This window comes from Carya illinoinensis, chromosome 16 (genome assembly GCF_018687715.1).
Source record: "Carya illinoinensis cultivar Pawnee chromosome 16, C.illinoinensisPawnee_v1, whole genome shotgun sequence".
Taxonomy (NCBI): domain Eukaryota; kingdom Viridiplantae; phylum Streptophyta; class Magnoliopsida; order Fagales; family Juglandaceae; genus Carya; species Carya illinoinensis.
This window is the reverse complement of record NC_056767.1, coordinates 30,075,983-30,102,657: the sequence shown is the minus strand read 5'-3', so window position 1 is coordinate 30,102,657 and position 26,675 is coordinate 30,075,983. Positions and strand designations below refer to the sequence as shown.

At 34.7% G+C, this 26,675-nt stretch overlaps 4 protein-coding genes across 4 annotated transcripts; 1 reads left to right on the top strand and 3 right to left on the bottom strand.

The window, feature by feature from the left end:
- Nucleotides 1–192: 192 nt before the first annotated feature.
- Nucleotides 193–864, bottom strand: LOC122299901. The gene has a single exon (XM_043110383.1). The coding sequence runs from the start codon at nt 773–775 to the stop codon at nt 404–406; it is 372 nt and encodes a 123-aa protein (XP_042966317.1). The 5' UTR covers nt 776–864; the 3' UTR covers nt 193–403.
- Nucleotides 865–10,352: 9,488 nt separating this feature from the next.
- LOC122299184 lies at nt 10,353–16,744 on the top strand. Its single transcript, XM_043109227.1, has 8 exons — nt 10,353–10,776; nt 11,099–11,250; nt 11,894–12,821; nt 14,043–14,134; nt 14,501–14,575; nt 15,530–15,591; nt 15,706–15,775; nt 15,926–16,744. The coding sequence occupies exons 1-8, from the start codon at nt 10,593–10,595 to the stop codon at nt 16,610–16,612; spliced, it is 2,250 nt and encodes a 749-aa protein (XP_042965161.1). The 5' UTR covers nt 10,353–10,592; the 3' UTR covers nt 16,613–16,744.
- Nucleotides 16,745–19,278: 2,534 nt separating this feature from the next.
- On the bottom strand, nt 19,279–21,356 carry LOC122299529 (beta-amyrin 28-monooxygenase-like). The gene is made up of 3 exons (XM_043109889.1): nt 20,236–21,356; nt 19,855–20,042; nt 19,279–19,729 (listed from the first exon to the last, which is right to left on the bottom strand). Exons 1-3 carry the CDS (start codon nt 21,197–21,199, stop codon nt 19,427–19,429), a joined length of 1,455 nt encoding a protein of 484 aa, XP_042965823.1. The 5' UTR covers nt 21,200–21,356; the 3' UTR covers nt 19,279–19,426.
- A 4,398-nt stretch (nt 21,357–25,754) lies between these two features.
- LOC122299030 (beta-amyrin 28-monooxygenase-like) lies at nt 25,755–26,405 on the bottom strand. Its single transcript, XM_043108865.1, has one exon. The coding sequence runs from the start codon at nt 26,403–26,405 to the stop codon at nt 25,755–25,757; it is 651 nt and encodes a 216-aa protein (XP_042964799.1).
- Nucleotides 26,406–26,675: the final 270 nt, after the last annotated feature.

The window sequence follows — 26,675 nt, the reverse complement described above, 5'->3', positions numbered from 1 at the left end:
TGCACACATGAAACCAAATGATCCCCGGCCAAGATACAAATAAAAGAAGTACAAGGAGGTCACATGATATATACTTCTCATCATGTCTAGTGCGTCGATCATATGTATTTACTTACACTACAATTGAACAATTGATAGATCAGAGATGGATGAAAGGATTTCATTTAAAATAATTTCATCAAATACAAAACCCATTTCGATTAGACCATGCATGCATACACGTAAGTCTATTAACATATATTTATAGCAGTATTGCCATCGATAAACGTTTACGCATGATCACAACCACCTAATTAATTAATTATCGATCAGTCTTCATGTGTATATATATAATTCACTGATCTTAACCCAACAATTATTCAAAGAAATGGATGAATTGGTACTGATAAAAAAGAAGAAGGATTTAAATCCTGAACAAACCATACTGATCATCATCCTCCTCATCTTGAACAAACAAACTCGACGACTGTGGCCCCCTCGCTGCAGCAGCCCCAACCACAAGTAATGATGAAGAAGAAGGCGATGAATAGTTTGAAGAAGCTGCAGCGTGCAAGGCAAGGGAGCCCTCACTCCAGGACCTCCTCATGGGGTAAGACACGTTCTTTCTGCACATATTATTCGATACAACATGGGAGCTGCCACTACGTGGCTTGTGGAGTGCACAGGTGCAATTCCGATGGTAAGGCCGTCGCTCAATCCAGGTGTCGCAGCTTGAAATGCAACTCTCGTACAGACATCTGAATATTCCCTCGGCGGCTGCTCCGGTACTGGCCATTTCCCTCAGCCTAACTAGCACCTTCCAAATTTCGTTTTAGCCGGAGGGTTTAGGAGAGGTGGGCATGGATTTATATATAGAAAGGGCAAGTTAGAAGACGTTGGTACATAAAACAGACAAACACAACAACAAGAAGAAGACAAAGTAGTATTAAACTTTAAAATTAATTAAGAGTCGTAGATAAACTGTAGATGGAAGCTGTGTCGTTGTCAAATATTGGTCATAGACTTTGTAAAACAAAAGTATATAGCAAAATATGTGAGGGATAGGCCAGAAAGAGAAATTAAGGGCGGGGAGTACTGTGAAAGTTAGCAACACGAAACTCTCATAGGTTGGCCCAAAAGCAAGCAAACGTTTTCGATAGGACCATATTTTATGTGGCGTTTAGCACAATTTGTGTGCAGATGATGATGATATGATCATATTAGAGTACTATTTTGTGGGTTATAAATTAATTAGTTTCTTTAATTGGCTCATGATCAGGATATGATCGATCCTTATGATTATTGGAATATATAAATTTTTGGAATATATAATAAAATTTTGGAACAATATTATTAGTATTCTTGAAAAGCATCAGGCCGGGATATTATTTTGTTTATGGTTAATTTAGTACGTACTTCCAGTACTATGATCAGTTATCAAATTATTTATTTGAGAATCGAGCACCAAATTAAATATATAAAGCGAGTGTGCCCTTTGATCTGTATAAGTAATATTAGATCAGTACTTACCTCGATGTATATGAAGGTTGCATGACATATATATATATATATATATATATATATATATAATCAATATTGTTAATTAATAGAACTGTAACGTATATAGTAGTTTGACTTAAAATTATGTGATTTTTTTTTTTTATAGCAAAATTAATCTTTGGCCGTGCACATCTGCAACTAATTGTATATAAGAGTACTTTAGGTTAGAAACCTAGCTACGAGGCCAAATCTAGGTACTCATTTCTAATAACTAAGTTCTCTTGTATATAATTATTTTTACGTATTTTTTATATATTTTATTAATGTGATTGGTTAAAATAATTATTTATATTAAAAAAATAACATAATCAATTACATAAATATATAAAAAAATATATAAATATGATTGCAGATAAAATTTTTCTCTTCAATATCCTCCGTCATTAATTAATAACTTATCTGGCCATAACTCACAATTAATTAATGGGCAGAAATTAGCTGCCAGTTGTCAAAATACAGCACAAATGAAAGAGTCCAAAATAATGATAGGTATACAATTAGGAAATGATGTTAGCTTAGCTAGCTATATATTTGATAGTCTTTCCCCCTTAAAGCACTCCCTCATGCATGCCTATTATATATATATATATATATATATATATATATATTCAGACATTAAAAATCTATATATATGGGAGCAGGAATTTATATATATTATTACTGTGTAATATACATATTATATATGTACAATTCCCAGCCTACCAGTTAGTGTATATAAATAGTAAAATGCATGCATCCTCAATATATAATATTGAATGTGAAAATTTATACCAAGATGTAGTACTGAGTCTGTTGTGAAATTTTCAAAATGATTTTTTTACGTAATATTAATACTTGATCTGGAGAAGAAATAAGAAGGGAGCTAGGGAGGTCTAACTTTATGGGGTTACTTCTATTGAATATATATTTGTGTTTTATGTGGATATAGATCAGGTTATAACATAATTAAACAAAGAATTATACGCATTAGGAGGAAAGATCGATGCATATTCATGCCCTTGTTTTAGGGTATGTGCACCATACTCCAAATAAACCAACTTTACCTAAAATGCATTATATTGCCTATAGATGAGGGATTACACTGAGTCAATGATAGAGGTGTCAAAAAAAGAACTAAAAAATGGTTGAACTGGTACCGTTCTTAAGAATTGAAACCAATTCGATACCAATTTTTATATTTTGAAAATCGGTTTGTGTCAAACCAAACTGGTACATATATATTTTCTAGTTTATATATACATTTATTCGTGTTAAATTGTTAATTAATATAACATGAAGTTTTAATCTTATTATTCATATCTATTAATCTTATAGTATAAAATTAATATAACATTTGATATAATATATAAATTTTAATCTTAAACATGAGCATTAATATTAAGTTGTTAATATAAACTTATTATATATATATATATATATAAAGTCTCAACTTATGTAGTGGCACACTTATAAACGGTTAACCAGACCAGACTAGACAAAAATCTGAAAAAATCGAAAGTTTCAATTTTAGTGATGAGTCAATCCAGTATATATAAGTTTGGTCCCAAAATCGAATCAAAGTACTGGACCAGTCCCCATTGGCTAGTGGTAGCTAACTAGTGAGACAACTTTCATTACTCAATGTGATAGAAAACATAAAGGATAACATAAATTGAGATTGGGAAGAGAGAATGATGGTAACAAGGGAGAGGGACTTTTATGGCTAAGTTTTTATACTTCTCTATTGTGATTGAATCAAAGTTTTGATTACCATTTCGTTCCAGCCGGAATAGTTGGAATTTTCCATGCCAGAATAGTAATCGGCATGGTGAAGGTAGGTGTTCCGTATCAAGTCAAATTCTAGTTGTTTTGTTGTGTTTCGGTCAGTCATTTTTGTAATTACTGTGAAACTACTGGCTTTTTCGTTATTGTCACTCCACCATTCTCCTTTGAAAATCTGAAGACCCCATTTCGTGTCTTTGACTCTTTAATCCCCATTTTCTAGAATAGAAAATGAAATAACCAGTGTCAACAGTGCAACACCACCTCCGGTCCTCCACATCATCATAGACTAGCTCGCATTTTGAACTTTGTGTTTCTCCATGTAGTCCCAGACTCACGTTTTCTTATGGTCATGTTCCTCAATTTGTTGTTCTACTCCATTGCAACATGTTCATCTCCTGCAAGTTGACATCCACTATCTACTTCTACACTCCACCATCCTCTCCATGCCGTAGGCAATAAGTTTTTAAGATTTAAGAGTCTATTTTGTGATATGTAGATTTAGTGGGTAGATGGGTTTTTGGGATCTAATACCGATTCTAAAGATGCAACTTTTGTTAGTTTTACATATGAATTGTTCATGTATTTGCTGCCATATTCTATGCAAATAACTTGACAAAAATGTACATTTTGTTGTTGTTGTTTTGTGTTATCTTTTCATCTTACATTCTGAGTTGACTATCTATTCTCTTCTTTGACATAAACGTCACTTGGTAACGCAAATCTTTGTAGTCTTTTCTCATATTGGCATTTCTTAGAAGTATATTTTTTTGAAGTAATATCAGTTGTTGTAATCATTAGTTTGGATAGTTTGGTCTTTTTCTTTTTACTCAGTTTTAGTATAAATACATTGTAGCACGTGTACATGATTGAGAAGTAATACTTTTTACTCAGATGAAATAAAACAAGATTGGGTTCTTTCTCTCTGTTATCTTCATTCTTGAAGCTCCCGTGTTTCTCTTTGCATCTCAGATCACAAAATCACCATGGCAGAGTTCTATTTTTGTCATGGTATCAAAGCAGTCTAATTATTCTGGAACATTTCTGCTATGGCTTCAACTATAATTTCTCAAATTTCACTCGAGGATCCCTCAAACCCCAAATTTCTTCATCATGGAGAAAACCCTAGCGTTTTGCTTGTGACCAAACGATTAACTGGTGAGAACTATCATCCTTGGGAGAGATCTAAGGGTGGGAAAAATTTCTGAATTCCGACAAGGTTCTAATTCCGATGGAGTCGGAGTTCAAAGTTGGACAAGACTCTGCAGTATCGACTCCGACTCTGGTTAATATAGTTCTACATTTTATTTTATAATATATGTGATAGATTGTTGAGTAGCCTAATGGTTGGCTAGTTGGGATATAAAATTTTAAAACCCCCCATATATGCGTTCGAGCCCCCACGCACACAAGTCATTGATTTCTCTTATTTTTCTTGTTTCTTTTACTTTCTTAAACAATACCTTTTTTCTCTTAATATATATTCATCATTTTTTTTTCACTAACCCTAACCCTCATTTCATTCTACTCAGTTTCTTTCTCAGCTTAGTCTCCTCATTTTCTCTTCTTTCTTCTTCTTTTATAAATCGTCTAACCTCTAGGAAAGCAAGAGAAATGAAGACACGAGATCAAGGAAAAGCCTTAAACAAGAAAAAGAAATTTTTTTTTCCCATTTCGACAACAGTCTTGGAGTACCATGGATCTTTTATTTTTTTTTGCATATTTTGCAATTGCTGTAAGCAAACTATCAGCCTCATAAAGAAGATCCATCTCAACTTGGCCAGTTGCAACAAAGTGGTGAAATAAAGCAATGTAACACTCCCTAGTTACATTCATCCATTACAAGAGGTTCCAAACAACCAACTTCGTAACGAAGCCTTATTTTTCTTTCTTCTATAAGTTTTCTTTTGGATCTCATCTCCACCCATTTTGGATCTCATCTCTGCTTCGAAGATTCCTTTAGATCTTTCCCTTGATGTCGTTTGAATGTTGGGAAATCTTTTTCGATTCAACCCTTGAATCTTGATCTCGTCTTTGATGTTGTTTGGATGTTGTTTTTTCATTTGTTTATTTTTTTCGTATACTGTGTGTTGTTTGGGTGTTGTTTTGAATCTTTGGGTGTTGTTTGGATGCTAAGAAAGTCGTAAGAAAATTGAAAAAAAAAAGCCTAGCTCCGAGTTGGGCTCTAAGGCTCAAACTCTGAGTTTCGAACTCTGATTGGAGTCGGAGTCTGAGTAGCTTTTAACCTCCAACCCTAGTCAGAGTCAGAGGTCGAAGGTGGGCATTTCGACTATGTCAGAGTCAAAAACCACCCTCTAGTGAGATCAATGTCGAAAGCCTTAATTGCTAAAAATAAAATAGGATTTATTACTTGAACCCTTAGAAGCCTATTGATGAGGCTGATCCTCTCTATTCAGTGTGGGCTGATGCAATGATGGTTTCATGGATCATAAACCTAGTTGCTAATAACATCGGTTCAAGCATCCTCTACATAGACAATGCAACAAACATGTGGAAGGATCTTAAGGATTGATTTTCGCAAGGTAACCATTCAAGAATTTTTCAATTAAGAAAACCATTAGTTCTTTAAAGTAAGAACAAAAATATGTGAGTGATTATTACACAGATTGGAAGTCTTATTACGTTGAGTTGGCAAATTACAAACGTAATTTGCCACAAGATTTAGTTAAAACCCTAAAATTCTTTTGAAGAGACACAACAAGAAGAATACATCATGCAACTCTTAATGGGATGAAGTGACTCTTTTAACAGCATAAGAAGTCAAATTTTGTTGCTTCATCCTTTTCCATCAATTAATAAAGTGATTGTCTTAGTATTATAAGAGAAGAAATAGAAAGAAATTACTGCAAATACTAATGTGCCTAGTCTTCAGTTGATTGCTGCTTTGACAGCAAAGTTTACCAAAACTGGTTATTTTGCCTCAAAGCAAACTAATTTTTGCAATAACAAACCTGTGTGTAGTCATTATGGATAAACAGGACATACATTTAAGAAGTGTTATCAAATCCATGGTTTTCCTCCTAGTTTCAAGTCAAAGAGAAGAGTTACCCCTTCAGCAAATCAGATTTCTTCTTCTGCTAGTAAAGCAAGTGATGATGTCTCACAACTTTCATTGACTCAAGATCAATACCAGCAATTTCTTGCTATACTAAAGCTGCAAATCATTAATCATTTTTTCAATCAAGCTACTTCCCTTTCAACATTTGGTATTCTTTCAAATCCATAAATGCCTCCCTTTGAGAATTTTGCTGGTAAACATATAACCTGGACAATTGATGCTGGAGCAACAGATCACATGGTCAACTCCACTAATTATTTTTCTTCTGTAAATTCTCAAATTACCTCTTCTGTTAAATTAACAAATGGTGTTTCAGCTCACGTGACACATATTGGGACTGTTCACCTATCTAACAAACTCATCCTATAAAATGTACTTTGTGTTCCTTCATTTTCCTTCAATCTTATATCTGTCAGCAACCAACCTAACACATTATTCTTCCTGTTGCCTTATGTTTGCTTCAAACTTTTGTTCCATTTAGAACCTATCTACATGGACAACGGTTGGAATGGCTGAAGTGAGAGCTAATTTATATCAACTACTACAAAGATCATTGGTTGGTTGTTCTGTTTCTTCTCCAATAAATCAAAATCTGAATCTATGGCATTGTAGGCTAGGCCATATTTCTTTTTCCAAGTTGAAACTTCTCAATAATTGTGTACCAGATGTGCACATAACAAATTTTCTAGATTCTTCTGCTTGTACAATTTGTCCATTAGCTAAATAGAGATGCTTACATTTTCCAACAAGTGAAACTGTTTCTACTTCTGCTTTTGATCTTATACATTGTGATTTGTAGGGTCCATTTTCAGTTTCAGGTTTGGATGGTTCCAAATATTTTCTTACCATAGTGGATGACTATTCCAAATCCACTTGGGTGTATCTTTTGCAAAATAAGTCTTAAACTAGACCTTATTTGCAGTCTTTCTTTCATCTACTTCAAACTTAATTTCAATCCCAAATCAAGAAAATAAAGACTAGTCATGGGATTGAATTTTATATGCCATAATTTTTTTGTCTTAAAGGTGATATACATCAGAAAAGTTGTGTTGAAAAACCATAATAAAATGATGTAGTTGAAAGAAAACATTAACATCTGTTGAATGTTGCTCGATTCTTAAGATTCAAGCTTCATTACCACTCAATTTTTGGGGTGATTGTATCCTAGCTACCACTCACTTGGTCAATGTCACACCAACTCCATTACTTTCCAATAAATCTTCATATGAAATTTTGTACTCTAAACCTTCTTACCCCTCAAAGTCTTTGGTTGTTTTTACTTTGTTTCTACCCTAACTTGAGACAGATCCAAGTCTAATCCAAGAGCCAAAAAATGTATATTCATTAGTTACCCATTTGCTATCAAAGGATACAGATTGTATGATCTTGAAACACACCAAACATTTGTATCTCGAGATGTTATATTTCATGTAACTATTTTTCCTTTTTCTTCCTGTTCTTCTTCAAATTTATTTGGCTTTCCAAAATCTACTTCTAGTTTTTTAGACTGAATTTTTTCCCCAATAATCACAGAAAATTCTTCAAACAATTCTTCTCCCTTTTCTCCATCACACTTTTCTTCATCAAATTCTTCTCCAAACCCCACAGATCAATCTATTTCAATTCCCATTCAACAATCTACAAGATTAAGCAAACCACCAAGTTATTTGCAGGATTATCACTGTCAGTTGGTTTCTCATTCTTTATTAGAATCTATTTTCTTGGCAAATAATTCAAGTATCAAATTTCCACTCTCTAATGTTCTATCCTACCAAAACTCTCTCCTTCTTATAAACAATTTGCCTCGACTATCTCTTCTCATTCTGAACCTCAATCTTTTTCTCAAGCCATTCAATTTCCTAAATGGCAAGAAGCAATGAATGCTAAAATTAACGCCTTTGAGACAAATGAGTTGGACTCTCACTACTTTACCTCTAGGAAAGAAACCGATAGTCTGTAACTGAGTATATAGAATTAAGTACAAATTTGATGGTACCATTGAAAGGTACAAATCTCGTTTGGTTGCTAAGGGATACAACCAAATTGAGAGTCCTAATTTTCAGGAAACTTTTTCTCCAGTGGTAAAACTAACTATATAGATGCTTGTTGGCCTTAGTAGCTGCCAAAAATTGGTATTTACATCAACTGGATGTAAGTAATATATTTTTACATGGGATTTAAATGAAGAGGTCTATATGGTCATTCCACCTGGTTATGTACATTAAGAGGACTCAAGAGTTTGTAGAATGCAAAAATCTCTTTATGGCCTATGACAAGCTTCTAGATAATGGTTTTCTAAATTGTCTACTAATATTGTTGATTATGGATTTTAGCAAGCTAAATCTGATCATTCCCATTCATCAAGTTAGTAAATGGTTCTTTCATTGCTTTGCTAGTATACGTTGATGACATAATCCTAGCTAGCAATGACTTGAATTCTATTTTTGAGTTGAAAATTTTTCTAGATAGAAGTTTCAAAATAAAGGATTTAGGTGATCTAAAATATTTCCTTAGGTTGGAGGTTGCTAGATCTTCTAAAGGCATTACATTATACTAAAGGAAATATGCCCTAGATATTTTACAAGACTCGGGCTTCTTAGCTACAAAATCAGTAGCATTCCCTATGGAGCAAAATATGAAGTTTTCCAAAACAAATGGTGAACTTATAGAAGATCCTTCTAGCTATCACAGGCTGATTGGAAGACTCATTTACTTAAATATATCAAGACCAGATCTTGCCTATTCAGTACAAGTTTTAAGCTAGTAAATGGATAAATCAAGACAATCTCACTTGGATGCTGTCCCTAGAGTACTTAGATACTTGAAAGACACTCATGGACAAGGACTTTTCTTTCTTGTAGCTTCTAATTTTCATCTCAAAGCATTTTGTGATTCGAATTGGGTTGAATGTGTTGATACAAGAAGGTTAATCCCTGGATTTTGTGTTTTTCTTAGAGATTCCTTGATCTCTTAGAAATCAAAGAAGCAACAAACTGCTCCAAGATCTTCTGCTGAAGTAGAATATAGGGTTATGACCTCTACTACTTGTAAACTTAAATGGTTACTTAATTTATTATAGGATTTTCAAATATTGCATTCACAACCAACACTTGTATTTTGTGACAATACGGCTGCCCTCCAAATTGCTGCAAATCCAATCTTCTATGAAAGAACAAAATATATAGTAATAGATTGTCACATTGTAAGAGAAAAACAATGTCATCAAAATACTTCATGTTACATCTCAGCATCAGTTGAGTGATATTTTTACTAAGGCTTTAGGTTCTTTTTAGTTTCATTATTTACTTAACAAGATGGCTATTTTAAACATCTACAATCCATCTTGAGGGGTACTCTTAGAAGTATATTTTTCTGAAGTAATATAAGTTGTAATGATGTAATCATTAGTTTAGATAGTTTGATCTTTTTCTTTTTACTTAGTTGTAGTATAAATATATTGTGGCATGTGTACATTTAGAAGTAGTACTTTTTACTTAGATGAAATTTACATTTTACACTAATTGATAAAAAAATTCTATAGTCATCTTCAGTGATTGTAGCATCGCTCTTTACAAGAAAATTACATAGAGTTTAGCTTAAATGTTATGATAATTATGAAAATAAAATCAATTGATTAGGATAACATAAAAGGAGATCACTTGATTTGATATTATTTCTAACCTTCTCTCCAAGGAGATATCTCTTGCAATTGTGATCAATTAACGACTGGAAAATTGTATTAGTCATTCCTTGCCTTGAAAAAGGTAAACATTTCAAAGGTGGGGGCAGTCAATTTGAGCTTAACAAGAAGACAATGTAAAAAAGAAAAATATGTATTAACGTATCTTGTAGAAGATTATTAAATTTAAAATTTAAAACTTAAATTAAAAAAATAAAATTCCATTCCTTGAAGAGGGTGCATGGAATGGCGTATAACATGACATATATGGCAAATGGATATTCATATCATATTCCATTTGGCATTTCTTCCGGCCTTGGCCAACCCTTGCACAGTGACATATCCACCTCTTTATCCAGCATCCAACGGCCCAGATTGACCTGCACGCGTCGCTCTGATTGCGTTTGCATGTGTCGAAGCCAAAATCCGCACCGTTCCTAGCTTGGTTCCAAGTTCGAGGAGGCTCTGAATCCAATCGCAGGGCAATAATCTGTGCCTCGAAGAAGAAAGCTTGATCGGTTAGACTCCGCATCCATGGCTGGCAGTCGACGAAGAACCAATAACCACAGCAGCAACAGCAACAACAACAATAGCAGCGGAAAGAAGGGCAGAAGAAGAAGAGGATCAGACCCGTCCTCTGTTAAAGGGGCTCTGTTCGTTGAGGGCGGCTTCTTGTCCGATTGGAACCGTAATCCCTCGTCTCCTATCCCTTCACGAGGTTCTTCTCTCTCTCTCTAAAAAATTAGTGATATATATTGGCTGGACGGGACCGATGTTTGTTTGCTGGGAAAATGGAGGAAAATAATTTCTTAAAAATCACTTTCTTGAGAGGAGTGGAGAATTTTAACTTCAAGTTAGATTAATGGCTTATTGGGCTGAACTGGATAAAACTTGGGGAATATAAGTTTTTGTTTTTGTTTTCTTTTTCTTCCCGAAATTTCTGAGTGGCCAAACATGGGCCAACTGGAGGTGGGAATTTGTAAGTTTAGATTTCACCGCTTGTCTATTGTTTTTAGTTTTCTTTGGTGTTGAATTTGCAGGAAAAAATGCTAATCCGAATAGCAAATCTGGGTCTGGGTTTGGGTCCAAATTTGGAAGCTTTGATCGGAGCAAATCTTCCGGTTCTAGAACTGAGTTCCGCAAATCGAGTGGGAATGCTATCGGATACCAATACCCTGCGGTTTACCGTCAGGTATATTGAATTGAATCAACCTTGTTCTTTTCCTTTTGGAACCGTTTTAAATTCAAAATTTATTATTCTTAGACGTTAATTGAAGTCGTTTGAGTCCAAGGATCTATGTTGGACGTACTTTTTCATGTAGAATAGAAGACTGGTTTAGATCAATTCGGGTTTCCTTGGGGATGTGTGTGTGTTTAGAATCAAAGCAATTCAGAATTTTGATGCAGTTTCTTTTCTTTCGTTGCATGTGTGTGTGGGGGGGATGTGTTTTGGATAATTGTGTACTTCAGTATAGGTTTTAGTTTCTCTCGTTGTTAATAATGAAGCACAAAATTCTTCTGGAAGGTTTTGCTTTTGGTATAAAAGGGTTTTCATTTCGTGTTTATATATATTTTGCAATGGTGACTTGGAAATTTTTTTCCTGAGGTTTGCTTCAGTCGTATAACTCTTAATTCTAACAGAAATCGACCGTTTATGTTTATCTTCATCTATAACTAAGGTGAATATTAGAGATGTTTTATGAACTCTTCTCAGTTAGCTACTTGGGATATTCCATGCCCTCCTGAAGTTTTTCTCAAGCAATTTTGAATATAATTGAAGCATTGAAAGTTATATTTCCTGAAATATTTACCTGGGATGATGTGATATTTAACAGGAGGTCAAGGACGGATATAATGTTATAGATGATTCCCACCCCATTGTTTTAGTGGATTCAAAGGAGACTCGAATTGTTGCTTACATAGATCAAACACCATCTTTGGAGCCTTTTGACGGGAAGATTTCTTATGAATACAATTCAGAATTTGTGTTAGGTGATGGCTCTCATCAAGGATTGGGATTCCATGCTGAACCAGAAGTAACATTGAATGGAATCGGAGGGTCCTCTGAGAAAATGGAAGAGCATAAAGTGTCATGTTATGATTTATCATCCCATGAGAAGGATATGGATGCTGATGAGAGTATTAATTGTGAGGTAGGCCAGACGTCTGAAGAAGTTTTGGCTGAGTTGCCTCCAGAACAGAATTCTGGGTTTTTGTCAATTGGAGGCATGCGACTATACACCCAAGATATATCTGATGAGGAAAGTAATGGGGATGACTATAGGGGTTCTTCAGATGAGGAAAGCATAGACACATCTGAGCCTGGAGAAGTAGTTGGATCGTCTGAAAGTGATGGTTCTGAAGATTCATCTGATAGTGATTCAGATATTGATCAAGAAATTGCAGAGGATTACTTAGAAGGAATTGGTGGAAGTGACAATGTTTTAGATGCCAAATGGTTGGTGGAATCAGTTTTGGACAAATCAGATGATGATAGTTCTTCTAGCAGTTGCTATGATGAAACTGTAGAGAAGTTGGGTGGAATTGCTCTCCAGGATGAATCTAAGGAATACGGCATGAAGAAGCCCAAATCAAGGAAGAAGTACCCTTTAGCTTCCCGAGATAATTGGTCATCTACTTTAGATGACCTTATGCTCGTAAAGGATCCAAGAACTCTTTCCTCAAGAAAGAAGCATGCCCCAAGGTTTCCTCAGTCTTGGCCTCTAGAGGCTCAAAAGAGTAAATATTCCAGAAGATTTCCTGGTAAATTTTGCTCAAGTCTGTTTTATCTTGTTTACTCATTTATTTAGTGCCCCTATCTTGTTACTCTTCTAGTGGTCAATCTTTTTCTAAATACTAAGACAGTTAATTATCCAATCTTGTCTTTGTTGGTTGAGTGCGCGCGCGCATTTGTTTATGGTTCTGTGTGAACATATGCATGTTTGGGGCTCTACAAGTGTTTGGAGATCTAAAACGACCTTAGGTCGAGGATTTGATCTCCAAAGGCAGACATCTACCTAATTTTATTAATCTACATCAGGACCTTGTGTTTGTCAAAGAGAGTCGTCCACTTTAAATACCTCGGCAGTATAGAAGTCAATCACTGTGACTAAAAAAAATTTTCATTTATGTGCCTGAGGATTCAGCTATACTATTTTACTAGCCTTTAGCACATTAGCTGTATATATTTAATCATTAGGCCTGATATTAGTCCCTTTGGGAACTGGACTCTTTATTTTTGAGAGGATCAATCCTTGATGAAATAAAAAAATAATAGAACCAAAGAAAGGCAAGATTATAAATAATTGTGGGGGCGATGACCCATTCCAGGAAAAACAGCTGTTTTCACGACTAGTAATGATAATCTGAAATCTGACAACCATAAGAGCTACTGGGTAATGATGATCCATGTAAAGAGCCATAATATTTATTTGCTTCATTACCAATGGAATCTGAGAGTAGTTACTAATTTTAGGGGTTCTTGCATCTCAGGCTAAAGAAGTATATGAATGATAAACCCGTGAAGCAAAATATGAACCTTGCAACCATTATGGAAGGAATAAATTAAGTGGAATGCGAGAGGTTCAAATTTTACATTAGTTGTTCTGCTCTTGGCTGTAATGTTTCAAATTTTTTTTTTCAAGATAGTTTCTTCTTCAAATGTTTTTTGGTTGGTCTGGAAAATGGTGAACTTTTTTATACACATTCGAACATTATTGTACTGAGGGAAAGATTTTATTTTGTTCTATTTGTTTATTTATAATATTTTTTTGGTTTTACCTTTTAGTTTCAAATGGCAATCGTCACTGAAATTATTCTTCTATATTATTCTATTTAGTCTACTACTTAATTAGAGGGTCTACTTCAATTCATGTTGTGAATTCTTCCTGAACTTATTCTTCTATGTTATTCTGTTCGGTCTGTTGAATTAGAGGGTCTGCTTCAATTCATGTTATGAGTTGTTCTAATGCAATGATTATTCAGGTGATAAAAAGAAACATCGTAAGGAAAGGATTGCTTTGAAACGTCGGCAGAGAATGCTGCAGCGGGGTGTTGATCTGGAGCAAATTAATACGGTAGAAATGAAAAAAAGAAACTATCATTATTTTCCCCTTCTGTTGTTTTCCTTTCCAATGAGATTATGAATCATGGAATAAGATTTCATACTAGTTTGAGTGTTAGTTTGGTTTCTGATTTTTCCATTGAGAGTTTGTCATACTAGCTTTCCATTGAGAGTTTAACTTGATTTTTCTTTTCGGCCCTAACATTTTAATATAAAGATCTCTTTATTTTGTGTCTTTTAACCATAGTTACAAGTTATTTAAGGGCAACTTTCTTTCTAGTTAGATAGGGATTTCTTAATTTCATACCAAACTTCTTTCAAGCTATTTTTATGCCTTCAATTTCAGCAGCACTAACAGCTTCATTGTTCTGAACTGTAGAAACTAGAGCGGATTGTGTTGGATGGAGTAGATATGTTTTCTTTTCAGCCTATGCATTCCCGCGATTGTTCCCAGGTATGAAATTTTTTTGTTTAATCGCCATGATCGTTGTCCCCCCAACCCCCTTTCAAAACCATACCATCAGCATAAATAATTTTTGCCTATGCGTAATTAGTCATAGATTTGTCAATATTTTAGGAGCTTGTGCTGTTGAGTTGCTTTGGTTGGTATTATTTTGTCATAATTTATCACTTTCTTAACCCCCAAGGGTTGGCTCAAATGGTAAAGGCCTTGGTCTTGGTGGTATGATCCCTCCAAGGTCCAAGGTTCGAATCCCACTGGGGGATTTTCTCCTTAAATTACCCAAGGTGTACTTGCGAGAAACTTCTTGCTGAGAGCCTGTGCACCCCTGAGATTAGTTGGGATGCTGTTCCCGGACACCTTGTGCCAATAAAAGAAAAAAAAAAACTTGTCATAAACAAAGTCTCTGAGTGAAAAATGTTCAATACAACACAGAAAAAATTGCCAGGGCAATATTAAATTCTGTTGCATAGAGATATTTCTTGAACTTTTATTTTTTTATGGAGTTGGTCTCATTCTATCTGCGGCACTCCTGGCAGTGGCCAAGAAAAAAAAACTGAAGAGGAAAAAAACGAAGGCAAGTACCAGCATTTCTGCAGTCTGCTGAAGCTACATGATGTTGCAATTGTAATAGTGGTTTTCTTGTCCCCAAACATTCTTGATCGGCATTGGTGTATCATACAGTGAATAGGTGGTTGAAGTCTGCCGAATCCGGAGTTCAAGAAGTTGGCTAAATCAGTTTTTTGAAAAGTTTGGTTTGGCTAAACTAATAGTTAAGAAGTTGGCTAGAAGGATATAGCAACAACAACCAGTCTCTCATGAATATTTGGATTGAATATAGAGATATTTGTATTGAATATAGAGAGCTGAAAATCTTAGTCATGAACTCTGACATCATCAAATTTAGGAACTTATGTCCATTGACTGCGACTGTTTTGAATATTTTAGGTAAAACGATTAGCTGCAATATATCACTTGCGAAGTGACTGCCAAGGTTCAGGAAAGAAAAGGTAAGTAAACAAATGTATTTGTGTGCATGTTTATGTTTATATACAAATAAGAATAACTATACAGAGTATAAACTTGATTCATGGTTCCAAACTAGCTGTTGTTTGTTTTTACAGATTTGTAACTGTGGTGCGAACACAACACACATGTATGCCATCACCAAGTGATAAACTACGCCTGGAAAAGGTTCAAATATCCTTCAGACTGCACACTAAGAATTATGCATCATTTTTTCCAGTTTTAAACTCTGCTCTGAAGATTTCTACGGTGTACTTTGAATCATCTCTATTGCCACTGCATCAAATATAATTCTAGTGATTTCATTTTGTGTTTCAGTTGATATATGCTGGCAATGAGGATGTTGATTTTGCTGTGACTGAAGGCTCTAACTTAAAATCTAGAGATAAAAACAGGGTAAAGAGGACTGCTAAGGGCAATGGTGAAGCAAGTGAGAAGAATCGGGGTGGGAAAAAGGGTTCATATGCTAATCAACCTGTGTCATTCATATCGAGTGGTGCAATGCAATCAGGTGCTGTTGAGAATACAGCGGTCGATTCACAAGAGACAGATAAGCATGGTAAAAATAAAGGGATAGTTGGCTCAGCAAGCTTTGGTTCATTTGAGGTGCACACCAAGGGTTTTGGATCAAGAATGATGGCTAAAATGGGATTTGTTGAAGGTGGAGGGTTAGGAAAGGATGGTCAAGGTTTGGCAGAGCCCATTGAAGTTATGCAGCGCCCTAAGTCGCTCGGATTGGGTATGGAATTCTCCAACTCCAGTGAAGACCCAACAAGCACCAAGTCCCAAAGAACTGTAGTTTCCAACTCCAGGGGTGAACCCACGAGGAACAAATCACAAAACATTGGAGCTTTCGAAAAGCATACAAAGGGATTCGGATCAAAGATGATGGCAAAGATGGGATTTGTGGAAGGCATGGGATTGGGCAGAAGTTCTCAAGGGATGGTGAATCCTTTGACTGCTGTTAGGCTACCAAAATCTCGAGGATTGGGTGCCAAGGTTTAGATCTAATACAAATTCATTGAATTTTAACATTGCCAAGCTCACTCGAATCTATTTCTAGTTCCTTGTAAATTAACTAATCGTGGCAAATCATTTCAATATAATCAACATGCAAGATATCATATTTGTTGGCTACATGTCTTGTATAGTTTCGCTGTCTGTCCCCTCCATTCTCCAATATGATGCGTGATAATGTACTTGTTGAAAACTCTTATCATTCGTTTTGATGAATATATTATCTATCCTAAACATTTTACATATTTGGGAGAGAGGGAGGGCGCGAGGGAGGTTAAGCTCAAGAATGTGGCAACTGGTGAGCACTGATGGTGGTGGATGATCAAATCACAGGGAAATTGTCCTTGAAGTGATGACTGATGAGATAGACACTCCTTGCAAAAATTGTTGCTGAGGTTACGAGACTTTAATCCGTGGGATACATCAAGTATTAAATTTCTGCATACTTGGTATTAATCTCGGTTTGGAGTAAATATTGATCTAAGATAAGGAGAACCTACCTCTGTATCTAATGAAATATACAAGAAAGATTAGCTATTTTAAGCTTAAATCAAGACAAAGATCCAGGAATTATAACTATCAAATCGCAAAAAATTCGTGTTGTCTCAATGTTCTTCCCTATCTTCCATTTAAATGACCAGGACTAGAGGAATGATTAGATGTTACTTTCGTTGGTTGGGGTCCTGGGGGATATAGATAACCTTAATCCTGTTATGAATACAGTTTTCTTCCTGTTTTGCTTTAAGAATTACTCACGCCCTACCCTCCTCCAATATTTTCTATAGTAGCCTGCTCGGCAACACAGTTTCTAGAAAGAAAGCCTAAATACAGATAAAAGTTAGATCCCCAGCTGGCCAGCTATGTCTTCTTGCCCTTGGCAATTAGCCGGTGAAATAAATAAATAATGTACAAGATTTTTACGAAAACAAATTGAAATAATGAGATTTGTTTATATTTGCATCATGCCACTACTGTCGTTCGATCGAACTATTATCTTAACATTTGAATGTAAAATATCATACGGTCGAATGGTCTCCAACTCAATTCGAACGAGAAATTTATCCCCCCGCCATAATTGTAAAAAACTTCTCACTATAACGATCCAAACTGTTATCTCAACATTCCAATATAAAATATGATACCGTCTGAATGGATTACAATACGTTCGAACTAATTTATCTTTTGGAATGCTATGTTTCGTCTCAAAAAATATAATTTAAAACAAATATATTTTCATTCAAATGGATAAATAACCGCATCTATGTTTTGAAATGAAATTTAAAATTTGTCTCAAATAATCACTTTTTGGGATGAAATTTAATTCGTCCAAAAAGAAATCTGTCCCAAAAAAATTAATTCTCTTGTAGTAAAATTGTCTAAGGCTAAGATTTCTTAAATATATCATTATCATCTGGAATATCATAATAACTATAATCTGTTAATTTATAAGGTAAGTGGTGTATGAAATTCCACGTTACTTTGGAAAGAGAAGTTCTTACTTTTTATAAGATTTTAATAGGGCTCTAAGTCTATTATTGACTAATTTTTTTGGAATATATGTTATGTGATTTGGGTCTTCCATTAGGGCTTTACAAAAGCCTATTCCAACCAGAAATGTGAGACTTGAGCCTTAATTGTCACCTACGACGGACTGGCCCGAAAAGGACATCGGGAATTTAAGAAATGTAGATTGTGATACCACATATGAAACGAATAAAAGTATGTGGTGTATGAGATCTCATATTGTTTAGGAATGAGAAATTCTTGCTCTTTATGAGATTTTAATTGGGCTCCAATTGTATTATAGTTTGGGCCTTCCATTGGGATGTTACAAATAGTATTAGAGCTTATCCCAATAAAAAATGAGGGACTTGAGCCGTACTACTTACGATGGACTAGCCCGACGAGGATGTCAAAAATTTAAAATAGGTAAATTGTGATACCCCATATGATAAGGATAAAGATAGGTGGTGTATTAGATCTCATATTACTTAGAAATAAGAAGTTCTTGTTCTTTATAATGTTCCAATGGATTCTAATTGTATCATTGACTAGTACTTTTAGAGTATAGGTCATATAGTTTAGCCCTTCCATTGGGGCGTTACACAAGTACAAAAATACTAGTTTTTCCTTCACATAATTTTCCAAAAGAATTTCAAGATTAACGACTTAGAAACTTTTTTAAAAAAGTAGTGGATCATCACTTAAAAATTAACAAAGTCATGTCATACAGATCGACCATTTTGCAAAGAATTCATGGAATGGCCTTTGTCTAGTAGTATAACAAGTCGAGCATAAGCAAGTCTCAATAGTGGGATAGATTCAAGCTACATCAATACGAGCGAATTCCAAGAGTAGCAACGATTAGCTAGAGCACCCCCATCGAAGAGAGCTGAAATTTACATCCTTTAACTCCTATCCATATCGATCCATATTTAAGCGAACATCTTTACGACGTGGGTAATCTCAATCACAACTTAATGCAAGACCAACCCCCAACTAGTTGAAAGTCTGCAAATTCCTGATTGGACAAATGAAAATTAATACATGCCAAACTCACATCCTAAGATGCTTCCACATGTCCAAGAAATAAACGTTAAAAAATAAAAACTAGAAAAAAGGAAGTAGAGAAAAATTTATAAAGGTCCAAGGTCTGCATATCAATAGATTATCATCATATATAGATCTCGCTGAAGGCGTAAGTACTCTTATTGTAAGTTGTAGCTGTTATAACCAGCTTGCTTAATTTATTAAACATACATACATGTATGTATGGATGAGTTGCCAATTTTTCTTATTCTTCTAATTCTTAATTAGAGGTTCAATGCGAACAAGAAGCCCGTTTACAGGAGAAGGTGCTGGATTGAATACTATCTTTTCATTCGCATTTACTTTCTCCCATTTGTATTTGGTCACCACATTGTGAATGAAAGTGAGTATCTCTAATCGTGAATATTCCTTCCCCAGGCACATGTGAGGTCCTCCTCCAAATGGTACAAAAGTATATGGCGCAGGCCCATTCCCTTCAAATCTTGAAGGATCGAACTTTTCTGGATCTGGAAAATATTTAGGATTTTTGTGTGTTGAAGCTACGGTCCAGTAAGCCTACAAATTAAACCATAGATTGAGATAAATAAAAATCAAAGCCACATGAAATGCATCACAATAATTATGAATATCATCTCCTAGATTGGCTTGCATATATACATAGAAGATCAATTCTTACATACCTTCCATCCTTTTGGAATTGTAGAACCTGCGTATGTGAACTCAGTTGTGACCTCTCTGAAAGCTCCTTGAATAGGTGGTGCTAACCTCATTGCTTCACATGCCACATTCCATGAATACTTCATCTTCTTAATGTCCTCCCAACTCAACAACTCGCCTGGACCTTTGGACTTTGCTATCTCCATTTGTTCTATATATCAAACAACTAACAGACAACGTCTACTCTCATATCTCTTGAATAGCAAGAACTTGTGTGTTGGCATTTGTGATTTTTCAATTTCAAATCAAATTAGCCGTGTATTTGATGAGCTACATAAAATTAAAGATGAATGCCTTGGGCTTGCTATTATATGCATTAGAGATCATGTCAAGAATGTTGTTACCTTTTAAGACCTTGTTGTAGACATTTGGAAACTCTGCCAGATATCTTAGTATGGATGTAATTGTTGAACTTGTTGTAATGTAGCTGCCGATGAAAAACCCTATAATTTGAGAAGCAATCAACTTCTCGTTCATTCCTCTGCCGTTCTCATGATCTGTCACTAGGAGCATGCGACTCAGCAGATCTTCTTTTGCTGGCACTTTTTTCTCTAACAATTCCATCTTTCTGTCTCTAATTATGCCAAGGAACTCTTCGTGGAGAAGCTTGCCTTCTCTAACAGCATGACTAAAAGCTGTACCTGGAAGTTTAATAGGAGCAGATAAAATGCCCTTTGTAATAAGACTAAAGAGATTGGAAAATCTGGTTATATGCTCCAAATCTTTTATATTTATGAACACCCGACAAGCAACTGCAATGGTGTACTCCTTTGTTAGTGGGAAAACCATCACTTCATTATAAGGAGACCAAGATGTCTCCAAGTGTTCTTTCGCCATGGAATCCATTATAGGTATGTAGCGCTGTAGAGCCTCTGGTTTGAGAAACTCTGGGAGCATTGCTCGTAATTTGGCGATGTCGTCCTTAAGAAATGCCATGTCAGAAGGAAAATTCAGAGCTGCACTTATGGAGCGTGGCCACCATGGGGTGACATGCTTGTTTGCACTTGAAAACATGAACTTGTTCCCAGAAGCACCGCAAAACACAAGAAGATTCTCTCCAAACAAGGAGGTTTGGAACACTTCTGTTGAGTAATTGCTCATTCTATCGATTATGAACTTTTCTGGTTCACCACTTTTGCAGGCCCTGACATATTCCAAAGTTTCGCCAACAATTGGCCATCCTCTTCTACCGGGTGGAAGTTTGGGGGAGGGTGATTTGCGTTTGTAAATGCTGAAGATGATGAGAAGAAGAGAGATGCATAGGATTACAAACTGAATTAGATACAAGCTCGAGAAGAAGATATCCATATCTCTTCTTCAACATGGAATACGTATGAGAAGTAATGAAGTTAATGGTATTGGTGGTTGTGGGCTGCTACCAGCTGAGCAGATTTAGAATATAAATAGCCAAAACATGATGCATGCATTCACATCAAAATTTTTATGGAAGTTTCCAATAAATAGTCATTGTAATTTCTTGTCAAAGTTTTTTTAAGAGAACGTTACAAACTTCAGACAGAATACTCAAATTGTCTCGTTTTGACAGTAAAAGTGTTTTATCTCATTACATTTTATTTTATCTAATCATTACAACTTTATCAAATTTCTATATAAAATATAATAAATAATTCAAAATTTTCAAATTTAAAAAAAAAATAATATTCTAACAATATTTATTCAACTTTCAATTTTCATTTAAAATTATTTTATCTCATCTCACCATATAAACCCTACCCTAAACTATAAAACTAATTAAGAATGTGGGGTTGACTGTTAGTAGTCAACAAGCACCATTTAGGAGCCCTTTGCATACAGAGGTGAGATGAAACCATCTCATCTTACTTTGTATGGAAAAATCATCTCTTATCCAAACGGTTAAATAAAAATATGAAGATTGTTTTGAATTTATTTTCACAAAACGACAAAATCTATCACATTTTCATGAGAAACAAATATTATGAAATTAATATAATTTAATAAAAATATTGTCATTTTATAATATTATTATGAAAGATATTATAAAAAATTAAATTTGAGTAGGTAATTACTATTATTACAAAATTCTTATAAATACTATGCAATAATTAGTAGGACTCATATTTATTAAATCTCTAAAAAGTTAAAATTATCTCATCTGATTACTTCTTAAACCAAACACAAAATTTTTAAAATTTATTATATCTCATCTCAACTCAATAATTTTATTACTATTTATAATTTATTTCAATTTATCTCATCTTATATCATTTTAATATCTAACATGTACTCAAAAGAGCCGTAGATCGATCAACTGTAGATCGAAGGTTATCAATTCTGGAGTACTATTAATGACCACTTATCCCGACACTAAGATTACCAATATATTATAATATTCTGGTATTAAAATTTAAGTATTATTATTTATAATTATTTTTATGTATTTTTTATACATTTTATTGATATAATTAGTTAGATTAATTTTTTTAATATATAACTAATTATATTATTAGAATAAATAAAAAATACATAAAAATAACAGTACATAAAATTTTTATTAAAAATTTATATGAGATGTTGGATTTATATTAATTAATTATTAATGTGTGATAAATATAATATACAATTTCCAGCTGGCCTGAGGCCAGCCTATCAATAGGCCAGTTAGGATTGTAGTAAGAGAGTACACGAATTGACGTACATAGGCTTTTCTGTTGAAAACCCCCTAGTCCCAGGTGTGAACAGCAGTCATCCCACATCCAAAAGAAGCTGCTTAAGGATAACGGCTGGAAATTAACTCTCTTTTGGTCAAGAAAGAATTATGGTTGTTTGCTTTCTAAAAAGAGGCTATTTGCATATAATAGTGTAAGCCAACCTCATATAGGTGAGTGACTAAGGCAGGAGTGCGCCCTAAAGGTAGAGGGTGGAGGAAACAAAGAGAAGAGTGTCGTTTGAGAGATAAAAAGATTATATGTGAGTGTTTATAATTTTATATAAATATATTGAAATCGTTTGTTTCCACTTAGATATAAGTAAGTTATTGAACCACTTAAATATTATCTCTATTTTATGTGTGAGTATGTTTTTAAATATTCTGACACAACATTTTCTTCGTAAGGAGAAAAACCATTAGATCTAGTTAATTAAACTTGTTCTCGATCGAAGGAGAATTAAATCTCTTTGATCCCTTAATATATAATATATATAATTAATCCATGAACGAAGAATTATATATATGATCAAAGCATGCAAATACTTGTTCGTTCTATATCGATCATCGATGGATCACTGCAAATTAAGAAAGTGATGAAGTGGAGTATGCATGCATGCATGCATGCATGCTTATTGATATATATATCGAGGTGCATGAAGTTGTCATTATAAATGTCGTAATAACTAATAATGTTGATCATTCATGCATCCTTAATATAAAATATTAATTATTGAATGTGAGAATTTGTACCAGTAGCTAGCACTGAGTCTGTTGTGAATTTAAAATTTATTTATTTTTATAATATTAATGCTTCTGAAAGAAATAATAAGAGAGGGAGGTCTTCCTTTAATTATATATGGGATTACTTCTCTTGAACATATGTATATACACGTACATAGATCAGATAACTTAAAACAAAGAATTATATGCATAATTAGAAGGAAAGATGCATATATATATATATATACAGAATATCTTGGGAGAGTGGTGGCCTGTGTACCAAATTCCAAATAAACCAACAGCTAGCACTTAAAATGCATGCATTACATTGCCAGCTATATATATAGAGGAGGGCCGGGATTACACTTGGGTTGCTAATTAATTACTAGCTGGTGAGACCACGTACGTCTTCCATTACTCAATGCGATACAAAATATAAAGAATGGCATAAATTGAGATGGAGAAGAGGGAATGAGCTACGGAAACGAGGGAGACTTAGATGACTATATCTTTATTATTCTTAATTGTAATTAAATACAAAGCATATGGTCCTATTTATAGAGAATTTACGTGGAGATAAGATAAGTTAAATATTTTAATAATTATGAAAATCAAATCACTTTTTTTTTTTTTTATTGATACCAGATATCCGAGAACAAAGTCTTAACTAATTTCGAGTGTGCATAAGCTCTCGACAATGAGTTTTCTGCAAGTTAACCTTTGGTAATTTAAGAGTAAATGATCCCTAAAAATTGCTTGCATCCAAGAGGACTTAAACCATATATCACATGGAGGAAGCATACCACAAGATCAATGCCTTTACCATTTGAGCCAATTCCTAGCTAGAGGTTAAAAAAATCTAATAACTTGATTTGGAATTTGTCTAACACGATACTTCTCTCCAAAGTGATCAATCTTTTGTAATTGTGATCAAGCTTCTCCTGCACTTTTTTTTTTTTTTTTTTTTTCTCGGCAACTTATGAATACACCTGGCTACAACTTAAAAGGAATGCTATCGAGAGATCCTTCTCGAAAGCTCACTGGTAATGGAATAACAAAAATGAAAGCATGGGCATGTGTATTGACAGTACAGTACTCATTAAGACAAGTCCATAAAACTGCAGACTGGATCAGCCGAGAGGCCCCATTTGCAATACAATGGTCGGTCCCAACTAATTAAGAGGCCCTACTGGCTACCCAATGCCTCCAAGCCCAAGGGGATCCCTTGTGCGTGTCCTTGCAAAACTTGCAAAGGTCCAAGGCCTCTTATAACACGATAGAGCATGCACTAGCTTAAGATGTTTCCACTGTTCAACATGTCCAAGAAATAAACGGTAAAAAATAAAAAATAGAAAAAAGGAACTACTAGATAAAAATTAATTAAAGGTTCAAGGCCTGCATATCAATAGATTATCAACATATATACAATGATCTCGCTGAAGGCATAACTCTTATTGTAAGTTGCATCTATTATAACCAACTTGATTAATTTACTAAGCATACATGCATGTATGGATGAGTCGCCAATTATTTTATTCTTCTAATTCTTAATTAGAGGTTCAAGGCAAACAAGAAGACCGTTCACAAGAGAAGGTACTGGTTTGAATATAATCTTTTCATTCGGATTTACTTTCTCCCATTTGTATTTGGTCACCACGTTATGAATGAAAGTAAGTATCTCTAATCGTGAATATTCCTTCCCAATGAACATGTGAGGTCCTCTTCCAAATGGTACAAAAGTGTATGGTGCAAGCCCACTCCCTTCAAATCTTGAAGGATCAAACTTTTCTGGATTTGGAAAATATTTAGGATTTTTTTGTGTTGAAGCTACAGTCTAGTAAGCCTACAAATTAAACCATAGAGTGAGATAAATAAAAATCAAAAGCCAAACATGCATCACAATAATTTTGAATATCATCTCCTAGATTGGCTTGCATGCATAGAAGATCAATTCTTACGTACCTTCCATCCTTTTGGAGTTGTAGAACCTGTATATGTGAACTCAGTTGTGACCTCTCTGAAAGCTCCTTAACTAGGTGGTGCTAACCTCATTACTTCACATATCACATTCCATGAATACTTCATCTTCTGAATATCCTCCCAACTCAACAACTCGCCTGGACCTTTGCATAGGTTGCTATCTCCATTTGTTCTATCAAACAATTAAAAGATAACCTCTACTCTCATATCTCTTAGATTAGCAAACATTTATGTGTTGGCATTTGAGAATTTTCAATTTCAAACCAAAACTACCCCGTGGATTTGATGAGCTGCATGAAATTAAAGACACATGCCTTGGGTTTGCTGTTATATGCATTAGAGATCATGTCAAGAATGTTGTTACCTTTTTAAGACCTTGTTATAGACGTTTGGAAACTCTGCCAGATATCTCAGTATGGATGTAATTGTTGAACTTTTTTTAATGTAGCTGCCGATGATAAACCCTATAATCTGTTAAGCGATCAACTTATCGTTCATTCCTTTGTCGTTCTCATGATTTGTCATTAGGAGCATGTGACTCAGCAGGTCTTCTTTTGTTGGCCCTTTCTTCTCTAACAACTCCATCTTTCTCTCTCTAATGATGGCAAGGAACTCTTCATGGAGAAACTTGCCTTCTCTAACAGCACGACTGAAAGTTGTGCCTTGAAGTTTAATAAGAGCAGATAAAACGCCCTTTGTAAGAAGACCAAAGAGATTGGCAAATCTATTTATATGCTCCAGATCTTTTATATTTACTAACACCCAACAAGTAACTGCAATGGTGTACTCCTTTGTCAGTGGGAGAACCTTCACTTCATTATAAGGAGACCAAGCTATCTCCAAGTGTTCTTTCACCATGGAATCAATTATAGGTAAGAAGCGCTGTAGAGCCTCTGGTTTGAGAAACTCAGGGATCATTAATGCTCGTAATTTGGCGAGGTCATCCTGACGAAATCCCCTATCAGAAGGAAAGTTCAGAGCTGCACTTATGGAGCGTGGCCACCTTGGGGTGACATGCTTGTTTGCACTTGAAAACATGAGCTTGTTCCTAGAAGCGCCACAAAACACAAGAAGATTCTCTCCAAACAAGGAGGTTTGGAACAAGTCCGTTGAGTAATTGCTCATTCTATCAAGTATGAACTTTTCTGGTTCCCCAATTTTGCAAGCCTTGCCGTATTCCAAAGTTTTGCTAATGATTGGCCATCCTCTTCTACCGGGTGGAAGTTTGGGATGGGAGGGTGATTTGTGTTTGTAAATGCTGAAGAAGAGAGATGCAGAGGATTACAAACTGAATTAGATAAGAGCAAGAGAAGAAGATATCCATATTAACATAACAGAGTAAGAAAAAAGAACATGCAGGAATTCTCTACAATGTATTATAGTGTGCGAGACCCT

What these genes read in the sequence shown, in the direction of transcription:
- LOC122299901 (XM_043110383.1), bottom strand. Translation starts at nt 775, where the DNA reads ATGGCCAGTACCGGAGCAGCCGCCGAGGGAATATTCAGATGTCTGTAC.
- LOC122299184 (XM_043109227.1), top strand. Translation starts at nt 10,593, where the DNA reads ATGGCTGGCAGTCGACGAAGAACCAATAACCACAGCAGCAACAGCAAC. An exon ending in ATTCCCGCGATTGTTCCCAG is followed by an intron (nt 14,576 to 15,529) that starts GTATGAAATTTT and finishes TGAATATTTTAG; the next exon opens with GTAAAACGATTAGCTGCAAT. An exon ending in ATAAACTACGCCTGGAAAAG is followed by an intron (nt 15,776 to 15,925) that starts GTTCAAATATCC and finishes TTTGTGTTTCAG; the next exon opens with TTGATATATGCTGGCAATGA.
- LOC122299529 (XM_043109889.1), bottom strand. Translation starts at nt 21,199, where the DNA reads ATGGATATCTTCTTCTCGAGCTTGTATCTAATTCAGTTTGTAATCCTA. An exon ending in CTACAACAAGGTCTTAAAAG is followed by an intron (nt 20,043 to 20,235) that starts GTAACAACATTC and finishes TTTGATATATAG; the next exon opens with AACAAATGGAGATAGCAAAG. An exon ending in CAATTCCAAAAGGATGGAAG is followed by an intron (nt 19,730 to 19,854) that starts GTATGTAAGAAT and finishes TTTAATTTGTAG; the next exon opens with GCTTACTGGACCGTAGCTTC.
- LOC122299030 (XM_043108865.1), bottom strand. Translation starts at nt 26,405, where the DNA reads ATGAGCAATTACTCAACGGACTTGTTCCAAACCTCCTTGTTTGGAGAG.